The sequence below is a fragment of the Alosa alosa genome, chromosome 4, assembly GCF_017589495.1.
Source record: "Alosa alosa isolate M-15738 ecotype Scorff River chromosome 4, AALO_Geno_1.1, whole genome shotgun sequence".
In the NCBI taxonomy this organism is placed as follows: domain Eukaryota; kingdom Metazoa; phylum Chordata; class Actinopteri; order Clupeiformes; family Clupeidae; genus Alosa; species Alosa alosa.
Window position 1 is genome coordinate 23,386,620 of NC_063192.1, and position 13,608 is coordinate 23,400,227.

At 43.4% G+C, this 13,608-nt stretch overlaps 1 protein-coding gene across 2 annotated transcripts; it reads right to left on the reverse strand.

Moving 5' to 3' along the window:
- Positions 1-222: 222 nt before the first annotated feature.
- eif2d (eukaryotic translation initiation factor 2D) lies at positions 223-13,577 on the reverse strand. 2 transcript variants are annotated; one of them, XM_048241495.1, is made up of 15 exons: positions 13,367-13,577; positions 10,022-10,212; positions 9,698-9,781; positions 9,406-9,496; positions 9,103-9,210; positions 8,398-8,681; positions 7,520-7,637; positions 6,938-6,983; positions 6,153-6,259; positions 4,793-4,948; positions 4,517-4,606; positions 4,152-4,247; positions 3,926-4,046; positions 1,285-1,459; positions 223-577 (listed from the first exon to the last, which is right to left on the reverse strand). In XM_048241495.1, exons 1-15 carry the CDS (start codon positions 13,420-13,422, stop codon positions 507-509), a joined length of 1,794 nt encoding a protein of 597 aa, XP_048097452.1. In that variant the 5' UTR covers positions 13,423-13,577; the 3' UTR covers positions 223-506. The 2 variants fall into 2 exon arrangements, with proteins under 2 accessions (XP_048097452.1, XP_048097451.1); XM_048241494.1 differs by lacking the exon at positions 13,367-13,577 and adding an exon at positions 10,638-10,831.
- Between the last annotated feature and the right edge of the window lie 31 nt (positions 13,578-13,608).

Below are 13,608 nucleotides of genomic sequence, written 5' to 3' on the forward strand. Positions count from 1 at the left end.
AACTCCACTTACTGCCACATGGTAAAGCAATCAATGCAACGTAAATATTTCATATGAAAGTCTGGGTGAGTTTATAGCTCTACAGCAGAGCTAGAATTAGATCTGAATGAGAGCGCTACCTCTAAATTACAATAACACCATTTAGTTAAATTGGTCTGCCAGGGCAGGACAGAAAATTCATTGTGAGGGCCATGCTGGAGTCAAATGCTTTGAAACCAATCATACATTCTCAGCCAAGAAGCACTCTGGTACACACAGTCTGTTCCCAGAGCGACAGGTGCTTTATTGAATGTGATGCGTCATATGCAACTGACTTTGTTACCACACACACACACACACACACACACACACACACACACACACACACACACACACACACCAGTAAAGTGAGTGTGAGGGTCCAACGCGGAGTAGGGTGGCTCTCCGAGTCGACAGTAGTGAACCAAATGAGTGCTAGAGGTGGCTAGGCAGCAGTGATGGAGTGGGTATTGTGCTGGTGGACTGCTCTACTTCTTCTTGCCAGTCTTGGGTGCTTTATCTAGTCCTTGGATATATTTACGAGGGATGTGGTATTCATCTGTAGAGACAAAAGGGTTGATTATTCTCACCAACTACCTACATTTTCTACAAAAAGAATGAAAAGTTTCAGTGTAAACAGTGTCAATAAACAGTCAACAGTGTACCAGAAGAAAAATAGGCTTCCATGCAAAGACAGCAGCTATTGTAGGACACAAAACAGGTCAAATCTTACACACACACACACACACACACACACACACAGACACACACACACAGGATTAATTAATGAATCTTACAGTCACCAATGGAAAACCCCATGCAACCACAACCACAAAGTCATTAGGCACAGCTAGTGTCAGGTTACGTCCTCACACACACACCAAACTGCCAGTTTCTCTTCCTTTTACAAACTTATAAATCCATAACTGCAATAAAAACAAACCTCAAGATGATGCATGTGGCACTGGAGTCCATATTACAGGACCGAGGAGGCCAAACGGAGGACACATGGGCCATGTGGTACCTAGCTACCGAGGACACATGTGCCGTGTGGTACCTACCTAGCAGCAGAATGAGGATACATGGACCGTGTGATACCTACCTAGCAGCAGAATGAGGACACATGGACCGTGTGATACCTACCTAGCAGCAGAATGAGGACACATGGACCGTGTGATACCTACCTAGCAGCAGAATGAGGACACATGGACCGTGTGATACCTACCTAGCAGCAGAATGAGGACACATGGGCCGTGTGATACCTACCTAGCAGCAGCTTGCCCACTTGCGTGATCTGGTTCCCCTGGACCTGCACTAGAACGCGGTCTTTGGCACCGGGCACGCTGTGCAGCACCGCGCTGGCCTGAACTCGGTGCTGAAGGGCCACTGACACTGCCGCCGGGTCCAATCCAAACGCCTCCAGGTTCTTTACCATGGTGACCTGAAAGAAGGAGAGAGTTATGAAACTACTTACTACTACTACTACTATAATAATCATTACATTACATTAGCCAAAGCGACTAACAACATGGTAATCAGTTTAAGTTTTAGAGCAATTCTCAACAATTTTAGGACAATTTAAAAACATTAGAGTACAGTAAGAATAAGTGCATCAGTGAGTGCTGTTTTTAACAGTTACGTGTCAGTTTAAGACGGCTGGTGAGTGCTAGGATCAGCAAGACTTGTTGTAAGTGTTGCTATGAGAGGAGATGTTCTCTAAAGAGCTGGGTCTTCAGGAGTTTTTTGAAAATGGAGAGGGATGTCCCTGCCCTTGTAGGAACTGGCAGTGTGTTCCACCAACGAGGAACAACAGATGAGAAAAGTTTGGATTGGCCTGAGCGTACTGGTGGTAGAGCTAGAAGTCGTTCGTCTGAGGAGCGCAGCGGTCTGGAGGTAGCGTATGTCTGTATGAGGGCATTCAAGTAGGTGAGAGCAGAACCAGAGACTACTTTGTAGGCAAGTGTTAGAGCCTTGCACAGACTCAAGGCAGCTGAGGGTTGAGTAGCGATTTGAAGGTTGAGAAAAGTTTTCGAGTGTCTGTAGCGCTGTTGATTTTGTCATTGTAGAAAGCCGTCTTAGCAGCAGTGATGCTGGCTGAGAAGGAGGTCAGGAGTGTCTGGTAGTTTTTGAGGTCATCAGTTAGTTTGGATTTGTGCCATTTCCTCTCCGCGGCTCTGAGTTTGGTGCGCTGCGATCGGAGGGTATCATTTAGCCATGGATGCCAGAGTGTTTGGATCGAGCTGGCCTTGTGGTAAGAGGGCACAGCTCGTCTAGACACAAGCTCAGTGTGGAGCAGAGCGAGTCTGTGGCCTCATTAACCTTCAGAGAGGAGAAGGTGTTGAGTGGAGGTAGACCGGAGGCAACCACAGAGGAAAAGAAGTGCGTTGGAGACAGGTTCGGATGTTTGCGGCGGGCGTGACCATCGGCTGAGGAGCCGGAGGCTGTTCTGTCAGGCTGACGTTGAACTGGATGAAGAAGTGGTCAGAAAGATGGAGAGGCGTCACAATGAGGGTGTCTGTGCTGCAGTTCCGAGTGAAGATCAAGTCAAGCTCTTTGCCAGCTTTGTGAGTCGGTGGGCTTTGAACCAGTTTGAGGTCAAAGGAGTGGATCAGGGCCAAAAAGTCCGCTGAGCCTGGGGCATCTAAGTGGATGTTCATATCGCCAAGAACAAGAAGCGGACAGTCATGCTCAGGGATGGAGGACAGCAGAGTGTCAAGTTCGTCCATAAAGTCACCTAGTTGGCCTGGAGGGCGGTAGATGACCAGCACGTAGAGTTTTGCTGGGGCGATCACTGTGATGGCATGGAATTCGAATGAGACATATTTGTTTGAAGGCAGTAGCGGGGTGAATTTCCATTTGTTGGAGATCAGCAGTGGCAGTGTTCTCAGGTTTGACCCAAGTCTCAGTGAGAGGAAGGAGTTCCAAAGAAAGGTGGTTGGCATAGCAGTTCCACAAGCCCATGGAGAAGGAGGTTTCTGTAGGTGAGGACCGTTTAAGTTGCTGGAGGTTAAGGCGATTTCTGGCATAATGCCGTTTTCTGCGATGGCCGGTGATAACAGATATGGTGGAATGGCACATTTTTGCCTTTGTCGGCGCCTGTGCTCGGTGAACTTGCACAGGTAAACTTGCTCGTCTTGACCGCGTCCATCTTAAACGAGTACGGCTGAAACGAGGGCTGACGCTGACGCTTCAGCAACAGCCTCTATTGTTATGCTGACAGGAATTGCATGCAGCTGTCCTCGATGAATGATGAATCAGCGTAGACCGCCCTCTGACGTTCGCACAGCTTAGATTGTTCAAAAGGGTGTTAATTACTGTCAACTGAAAGTCCGCTCGCTCACACCGACCGAATCTTGCAGTTTCAAGTAGCCTCCTCCCTCAGCTGTTCCCAAACGCCCAGAGTCCAATTCTAAACAATTGGAGAGGATTGGCCAGTAGTAGCCTATGTGTTCTTCCTTTCTCTCTCCCAACTCACTGCGCTGTGATCATTTTATTCTTATAGCACTTTACACTTTACAATACACATAGGAACATGCATTACATAGAAGAAACACACACACAAGAGGAGCAGTGGTATGAAATATGAAAAACTGGGGAATATGGCTCTATATCCACAATAAAAACACTTCCACTGAATAATGTTCTATGCTTAGCCAAGAAATAGTACACACTACTTTAGAGAACACAGACACACTCTTATAAAAACATGACACAACATATCCAGACCCGAAATAAAGACACACCATATTCTTTATAGACATAAACACACATATAATACAAATATAAACATAAACACACAGATGATGAATCACTTAGTAGTACTTCTGATGGTCACGCAGAACAAGGCCATAACAGTACAGAAAGGGGAGTAGAATCTTTTATACTCTTATCTAATCCACTTAAGTACCTTCTTGTTGGAGCCCCTGGAGGCCACTGAGATATCGATGGGCTCCACAGCGCCCTTCTTCACTACTGCTCGCTGGCCGGGGAACTGCAGCTGGTGGCACTGCTGCATCTTGCCCAGCGTTCTGCAAACACAAGAGGGCGCTATTCAGTCAACTCAAGCTCACTCTAGTCACTAGCAGTGCGGTGCCTCACATACGTTTTGGTGCCTTGTGTTTTGAGGCCTTTACCTGGTGAAGAGATCATCCCATTTGAGCTTTTCGATTTCATTGTACTCGGATTTCTCCAGCAAACAGTCACACAAAGTTGGGTTAATAGTGACGAAGCTGTGAAGGGAACAGAGATGCCGATCAGGGGTGCGTTTCCCAAAACCATAGTTGCTAACCTGTTAGCAACTTAGTTGGTTGGCAATGGGAAATTGTATTGCAACCAACAAAGTCGCTAACTTAGTTAGCAACTATGATTTTGGGAAACACGCCCCAGAACTGCTAACATTTACATTTACATGGCCCAAAACATAGACAGAATATTATAAGCATGTTAGGTGAGAAAACATCTAACTTTTTAGTACTAAATCATATGGCAAAACCCTCACTTTTTGTTGACCCCATCAACCAGTTCATTGTTCTTGACGTAGTCAGTGATGATGGTTCTCACGTCTGCGGGCTGCAATGCTGCTCCTTTCCTGAGGATAACAGGAACACAGTCTGAGCCAACCTCAAGACAACTTTCCAAACAAAGCCCGGACTGTTTGATATTTACTCAACATAAACATAATTACAGCTTTCAAGATGCGGTGGGATACATTTTCTTTTGCTATATGCAAAGTATCTGATACATGCATATTTACCCAACTAAAGCAGTCACGCACCTTTTGTGTGCATCTTGGAAGAGAGGCTCTAAGCGTGCGGTAACCATATACATCAAAGTGATCTCAGGGGGTTGGTACAGTGCCTCACTCCCCGGCCCCGCCTCCGCTGGGGCCTCTACTGGCCCACAATCCTCGGGGGTAACAAACGAGCGCAGTCTGAAAAGGAGGTAAAAGCATGCACAGACTCAAAAGCAGAAGTTCTTTTAAGGCAATTACACTGTCTATGGGAAGTCTGGTGACGCTACTGACCTAAGAGAGGGTTTGAACACACATGCACAGCTCTTAAAGGCACACCAGGCAAGCCTGATGCTTTTTCTCTACGAAACTCCCCCTCGCTCGGTCTGAAGCTCTTTTCCTTTTCTTTGCATCTTCCATCAAGGGTTTTCGCTGCTTCTTCGCCGGCTCTGCCATTATTCACACGTTTGCAACAATCTCTAGCGTTTCGTTAGCCTGCCTCTGTGCTGTAAACTGATCCTGCTTCGGTCGGCGGGTAGGATACACCGAACTTGAAAGTGGGATATTCTTCCTACAGGCAGTAGGGGCGGGCAAGAGAGCCTTCATTCGCCCCGTAATGAGTCATTTAACCATATACCGACTTACGAAGATGATTAATTAACACGAAAACGTTGCCTGGTGTCCCTTTAAAGAGAATTCCAGTGATTTTTCACAAACATCTCTGTTTCTCGAGGACACCGAGTACTGTGGGTACGAGAAAAAAAAACGATCACAAGAAAACAATTGGTTCTACCTAGCTCGAGTTGCTGCAACCAACAGCAAGAGCTACCAGGCAGCTACAGCGTTACACTCTGAGGACATGTGGGCTCATGAACATGCCCCCAGAGAAACAGAGATCTATGTGATAAATCACCGGAATTCCTCTTTAAACCAAGGAAAACGTCTATGCATGAAGTGAACGCTATAAGAAAGCTATTATATAATAATCATCTATTTTCAAATCTGTAACGGCCTGGCCCACGCCTCAATTCAGGCATAAAATACTGTCAAAATTCTGTTGCATGAAGATTAAAGGTGCAGTCAGCAATCACACGCCATTTCAAGCCCATTACATTTTTTGTCATATTCAGCAATCATCTCCTCACAACCCGCTAGCTGCCCTTTCTTTGAGTACACTGCCAGGCCCCAAACAAAAAAGAAGCCCTGCTTGGAATTTCTCTGGGAATAGTGAAGGGAGGGGTGAGCTACCTCTCCTGTGTGTGTCGTATAGTCCTTGGTAGTAAATATAAACATAAACATAAACAAACACAACTTCCTGTGCCATCGCTGACTGCCCCTTTAAGTCAAGTTTCACCCTGTGAGTGTGTTGGTGTGGAGTGACCAAGAAGGAGTGCGGGAGACTTACTCGCGGTGTTTCCAGTCCACCACTACGATGCTCTCCACGCCTTTACTCAGCTCCTTCACCTGCACCAGCTGGTACTGCGTCTGCATGCACTGCAGGAACTTGGACAGCTGGAGGGAGACAGTAACCGGGGTGAGAGCACAGAAACAGGAGATGAGTGAGAAGAAAAGGACTGAATTCTGTTTTATATCAGGCAGAACGGTCCGACACTTCTCATCCTGAAAGGCAAGCTCTGCTCTATGTGGTGTTTCGGTGAGATATTTTTGATGAGGTCTTGCGAGTCATCTCTTTGATGCAACTGTGTTTCATGAGTCTGGCCTACTTACTCTTCAGCTAAAGATGTTCTACACACTCTCCAGCAGGCCTGGTACTTCTGTCATGGATCTCTAGAAATAGCACAGTGTCTAGTTGGACCATTTGATGTTTTTCTGTTATCTTTAGCAATTTACCCCAAGCATTCTATTCCACATCACTACAGGATAGTGAGTCACAAGAATCCATTTGCTCTTTTGTTTTTGTAGGAGATAATAGCAAAATCGCAACATTCCAATTTACATTGGATAATATGAAAAAAATTTCTTAGATTAAATAATGGAGAAATAAACCACTATATCACTGAAACGCTGTTTGGGGTATAATAATTAAAAAAACTGTTACAAAGAGTATAATTACAGTGCATGCAAATGCACTGTATTGTTATTCCTTAGGCTTCTTCCGACTTATTATTTTAACTGTTGTGTTGTAGAGTGGAATCTGGTTTATATATACTAAAATAAAAAACACTATACCTTTTTGTAGCTAGATTTCTTAATGTCAAGCTGCTTCCCACTAGGGCTGGAAGGAAGGAAAAAGTACATTAACATTCACATTTATTCATTTATCAGACACTTTTATCCAAAGTGACTTACAGCAAGGGAATCACATTCAAGCTACAGTGCAGTGGTAGAAGTAAGTGGTGGGAAGCGCGCATATCCAGAGTACAAAGGTACTGGCTTGATGAAATTCATTCTGGACTCTCTATCCGACCACATAAAGACCTCGGAATACTTCGGTTTGGCTTTAGGGACCCTCTACTCACTACCACGTAAGTGTAATGTTGTTTGGAACTGTAGAAGAGACATAAAAATAGCGTTTTGTAGCGGCAAAATGACTTGCCCTGGTCACTTCCAGGCTAACGAGTTTTGACTAAAAACGGTAAAATCGAACTTTCTCAAAACACATCCGAATGACATGATTTTAATGTCAACTCAACGTATGTACTCCCAATCATCCGTAAATTGATCTAAAGTGCATTTTACTCCGGATAATTCCTTTAACGTGTGTTTTAAGGGTGTGTGACTAGGGGATGAGATGAGTGGGGATAGTCATACCAGCAGGACACCATGTGGATCCGCAGGAAGGTGCTGGTCAACAGGGGGAGCTCTGATTTCTTCACCTTGGTTTTCAGTGCATGGAAGAAACACTGGAGGAGTAACTCATCCATCTGCTCTGTAAACAACAGCAAAAGACAACAACAACACGTCAACATTCCCACCAGACAGGCTCTAATTCCACAGTACCCCTGGAATCCCTGGAGCAAGGACCTCTGCCCAGAGCTGTGTCTCCTCTCTAATCATGAAGGCCCCAGGAAGGTCAAGAGCACCTCAGGGCCTCCTGCAGACACCTCGTTCACACGCTGTGCTGAGTCATTGCACTATGTATGTCCGAACAGAGTTGTAAAAGTCTGGCTTCAGAAAGTAAAAGTCCTACCACATATTTGTTCCAACTATTCACTAAACCAGCAGATTCTAATTAGCACAACTCATCTCAGCCAGGTAGATCAGATACTCATACTTTCTGAAGCCGGACTTTTACAATTCTGCATCCAAATAAACTATGAATAGTTTAATACATGTTCGCATACATGGTTGGAGAATAATGACATAAGTATGTGTCTTCATAGTCTAATCAATCTATCTCCTCACACTATGAATTGTGTGTTAAAACTGTAATTGTGTGTCAAAATGGGCATTTAATGTTAATTCTTCAGTCTGAACCTTCCTGGAACCTTAAAGACTGTGCCTTTTGTTCTTGCTGCAGGATTGCCTGACAAGGTTGACAGGACTGTCATTCCGCTGCTCGCAAAGGCCTTCATTAGCACAGTTTGACCTATTACCCCTTCAAAACAGGGCACAAAACAAGCCCTAAGGCAGGGAAAGACAATCTCACTTGAAATTTTTTCCCTCTGTGAAACTTCAGTTTCTCTCACCTTGAGGAGATCTGGAGTCCTGGTCCTCCAGTTCTTCTCCTGCGTCTTCCTCATCGGCCTGCTCCTTCTCGCCCTCGGCTAGGCTTAGTTGCTGGATGTTTGGACAGGTAGAGTTGACATTCGTCAGCCGACTGCCCTCAGGGGTGGGGTGAGGTTCTCCTTCACCGTTCTCCTGCTCTCCCTCCTCCTCCTCGTCTTCACCTCCACCCTCCTCTAACATTTCCGCCACATCCTTGTCATCGTGCGCAGCGATGGTAGGAGGAGCACTCTTATCGCCAAATGCCCTGTGGAAAAAAAACAAGGGAACAGATTTGTGGTAAAGAAAAAGACAACTTGGAAACTTTACATGGGTAGCTGAAAGAGTAAACGTCCCTATCACATATATGTAGCATATGCTACAAAAAAATCAGTCTGTGTTATGGATGACTTATCAGCTTAGCACTGGTGACACCTTATTTAAAATGTTTTCTAGAGTGTATCCTACAGATGAGGTGTTTGTAACTACAAACCGATGCGATGCTAGAGATGTTGTGGATTGTGCTACAAAACTATCAACCTCTGTAGCACCAGTGCTATGAGCAACAACAAAACAGTCCTGCTATCCAGGGATTAAATACCTTACATCCACCAAAAACATTAATACTGCATTAAGAGTAATGAAGGTCTGGCAGGGCAGTACAGTACAGGGGAAACTGTGGTCCTCACCATAGCTGATCCATGTAGGTGTGGAGAACATTCACTCCCTTGCCCTTCATGCCACTGCTTGCCATCTCTGAGTTGGACATGGTAACAGTTCCCACAGCAACAGGCGCTCTTGGAACAAACAATATTTATCAAGCTTAAGGAGGAACTTTCAAGCTTATTTCTAATTTTTAGTCATTTAGTCTAATGATCTGACAACCTTCAGTCACAGAGCTCTTCAGCCACTAAGCTCTGTTCACCTTTACAAATGTATTCTATTCAATAGATTAACCACTAAACAACGTTGGAAAGTGCAGTCTTGCATACCTATTTCCAACCACAGTAATCGCACAGACATCTCCACGAGCAACTTCAGGGAGACCGGACGGAGGAACAACAACCCCAGGCAGCATGAGATCTGATGGGAAGAGATGGGCAGATGTGTAAATGCATTGAGAAATCCTCTCTGTGGCATAACACATAATAGGGAATTATTTTGGCATGCTCACATTGTCAGTGGTGTTCTGTCGCTAAACAACGGTTCTGTCGTTAACCAGTGACACAGACAGAGTTGCAAAGTTAGTGATTATAAAAATCCTTTTCTTCCAACATACAGTACCTGCACCGCCAATTAATTTCTGTATAACTGCTGGCCAGGTTCTGAGCGCTGGGAGCATATCAGGATACCTCCAGAGGGTGTACACTGAAAAATATATTTTTTAAAGGGTTTCGATCAATAGACGACAACATCTGTTAAAATGTATGTAAGCAGTACAGCATTGTACACATGAAGTTCACACGATTGCAGACAGTACTTCCTAGTTTAAAGCAATGAAAGGTAATTACTTGAATCAATGTATGCAAATGAGCAGCATTTCAACACTATGCCATCTTATAGTAGGACAAGACCAACGGGGTTTGGCAACAATGACTTCCTTTGTACCTGTGGGGTAAATCTGTTTCTCCAGTTGGAAGAAGATAGGATTCTTGTGGAGTACATAAAATGTAATGCCATCTCCTTTATGAGCATAAACTTTCACCACATTCAACTCATCTTTGTTGGGAACGAGTTCTGACAGCTCATCCGCCGAGAGGGATGGAAACGCCGCGGAGATATCAGCTCGTAGCTTTCTCCTACAACCAGAGAGATGCCAGTTAGTAATCATCACGCAATCGACTAATTTCATTGGTGTTAGGCTACAGGCCACTAATTCTGCATTTTCTTTTGTCCTGAGCCTGTACACAACCAGTGTTTAATCAGATAAATCGGTACAGGTTCTAACGATAAGAGAATTGTCGTGAAATACACCAAAAGTTAATGTTTCAGTTCAGTTATTAAAGTTACAATGGTTAACGTTATCAGTGTCCCTGTCCAGAAGTTACTGCATACTGTACAAGATTCGCATGGGACAAAGAGCGGGCGACGAAGCTGGGTGATATTTATAACGTTAACATGGTCACAACACAAGATAAATACATTATTTAATTGACTAGTTACATCTGTTTCTGCATTGAGTACTTTTATTTTGGCTAGAAATCTAGTAAGCAAGAAGTCACACCTGTCAGATCCTTTAATTACTGTATTGGACTTCACACGAAATGCTTTCTCAAACATCTTGGCACTTGCTGAAAACAGGTATCTGCGAAGTATCTTCTTACAGAATGATGATCATGTGCTATCTAAAAATGATTAAATATCTTACAGACCATTGTTAGCTAACTAAACTGTATGCTATTTGCAGCAGTTGCCTCCTGCCTGGAGAGGGACCTGGCTGCAGACCTCTGGGGGAATTCTATTAGTGGAGCTCCACTCAATAACGGAAATACGTCACCTCCACTTGAATAAGGAAGTAGTCGCTGAAATAACGTGAGACCTCAGGTTTGTGTTATTTGTGTATTTGATATATATATATAATTAAATTAATTGTATATAAATGAACATTAGGTATTGTGATATTCCGTTAACTTAGGTAATTTTACGTTTTTCGTGTTTTTCCTCTGAACATCGACCGATCGTAACTAATGCAGAAAACGAATTAGCGTTACGTATTAACATTGTTTAAGATCATGCTCCTCCACTAGGCTTTTGAGGTAGTTTTAATAAAGATACCAAAAGCAATGATTTATTGTACTGTTGTGTGTTGTAGTTCTGTTGTTGTTCGAAGAGCATGTACACAATGTAGATAAAAGTAAATGGTGTAAGTAGCCTATAAAGTCACTGGCAACAGCAGGACCAGAACAGATGGCACATTTATAGGAATACAGTAGGCTACAAGCAATACAGTACACTTGAACAGATCTAAAACAAAAGTTTACATTTTGAAATTGAAATGAAGAATCAATAGGAACCAGAATTGATAAGTAGAACTGGAATCAGAATCAATGTTATTTGAGTTTTTTTATTTTTCATTTGGAAACGATCTTTGGACAAATGATGTCATTGCCCGAATGTGAAGTTCGTCCCGTACATGAATAGAAAATGTTTCGTGATCTTGGACGGTGGTAAATTGAAATGTGAACAAATTCATGTTTTCAACGTCCAACTGGACAAACTGTCTGGCCAGCACCTCCTCCTGCTCTTCCGCCTCCATGTCCAACACCCGTGGCAGCCAATATTTATTTTTATCAGCCCACTGTTTTCATTCAACCAGTCTGCTGCCTTTTTGCCTCTTCAAGAGCTGAGCAACAAACATTAAAAGGCAGTTCAGTCAATTAATTTTTTTTTTTAGTGGAAGGGACATTGCACTACCATGCCAGGCCTCGCCTACCATGCTCTCACTTGCTTGATGCCTCTCCTGTGTGCAGCAATGGACACTTGTGTACTGTAGGTCTATGTGGGGAGGTCAATAGATGATAATGCATAAAACAGTGTTAAAACATCATAGATCGAATCGTGTCTATGCAAGAGCCTGTGTTTGTGGTGGTGGTGGTGGTGTGTGTGTGTGTGGGGGGGGTTCTGTGTTTTAGCGGTCTCAGTAATTAAGGATCTGCATTGACCTGATGTTTAATGTGCAATATATAATCCCTTACCCATTTAGTGTTCTGGTAGTCTTTGCTGAGCTCCTGTATCTCAAGCGCTCTTCTCTCTAATACAAAGACAGACATTGTTCATAAGAGTCCTAAAGTGAGTTCACATTCATACTTGAGGTTAGTTGAGATACAACATAGAATACAAATTAAATAGAAATCAACATTGTTAGGGTCATTGTCATCCAGATTGGGTGGTTCAAACATCATAGATCTAATGTGTGTGTCTAAAGAGTGACTGGATGTGTGGTGGCGGGTGGGTGGGGGTCCTGATTAATGTTTGATGTGCAATATATAACCCCTTACTTCCTCACAACTTGTGTCCTCACATTCTTCATTGAAGTCCTCTAATTCACTGAAACTCTCTTCTCTCTAAGATTGAGACAAACATTGTTCATAAGAGAGCCGAAGTTCACATTAACACTTGAGTTGAGACACAACTTAGAATTACAATGAAAAAATAGAATAGACAACAACTTTGTTTGGGTTATTGTCATCCAGATTGTATGGTTAGTGAAGAAATAAACACCTGTTCAATGGAGACACAGCTGTCACACTGGACTGTTGGAGCTGCTGTTGGGGCTGTTGGAGCTGCTGATGTTGCTGCTGGTGGCCCTGTTATCACAGTAATGAAAAGATGTAAGGTAAAAAAACTGAGAATGCTGCAGTTAACATTACTTAAACTGTCGAATTGAGGCAAGACACTTACCAACTATTATCTGCCCATTACCATCCTAAAATGACCAACAAAAAAAAAATGTGTAATGTGTACTGTTTGTCATAGCAGTTTTATGCTACTATCTCTGCACAATTCCACATCATAGTACCATAGTGTCCAGCTTCCTTTTTCGTGGCACACGGAAAACAGGTGCCACACTACCGTCTGCCGTCTTTCTGCCCTCCTCTGTGAAATGTGCGAATCTTCTTCCATGCCTGTAATTGAACAAATACATGTTTTGTCCTTGCATTTCTCATTTCGATTGAATAGTTATTAATACAGGATTATTCACAAATTATACCCCTCGATCTCCAGATTCTCCATTAACACTGTGCACCACCACCTCCTCAGGTAGGGCATGTCATGCTAAAGAAGAAAAAGTTACAATGCATGGAAAAGAGCGGGCGACGAAGCTGGGTGATATTTATAACGTTAACATGGTCACAACACAAGATAAATACATTATTTAATTGACTAGTTACATCTGTTTCTGCATTGAGTACTTTTATTTTGGCTAGAAATCTAGTAAGCAAGAAGTCACACCTGTCAGATCCTTTAATTACTGTATTGGACTTCACACGAAATGCTTTCTCAAACATCTTGGCACTGGCTGAAAACAGGTATCTGCGAAGTATCTTCTTACAGAATGATGATCATGTGCTATCTAAAAATGATTAAATATCTTACAGACCATTGTTAGCTAACTAAACTGTATGCTATTTGCAGCAGTTGCCTCCTGCCTGCTGTGGGGAAACACGTGTAACACAAAATACGTCCGGGTAGGA

What these genes read in the sequence shown, in the direction of transcription:
- eif2d (XM_048241495.1), bottom strand. Translation starts at nt 13,422, where the DNA reads ATGTTTGAGAAAGCATTTCGTGTGAAGTCCAATACAGTAATTAAAGGA. An exon ending in ATCCACATGGTGTCCTGCTG is followed by an intron (nt 6,984 to 7,519) that starts GTATGACTATCC and finishes CCTTCCTTCCAG; the next exon opens with CCCTAGTGGGAAGCAGCTTG. An exon ending in GTGGACTGGAAACACCGCGA is followed by an intron (nt 4,949 to 6,152) that starts GTAAGTCTCCCG and finishes CCTCCTTTTCAG; the next exon opens with ACTGCGCTCGTTTGTTACCC.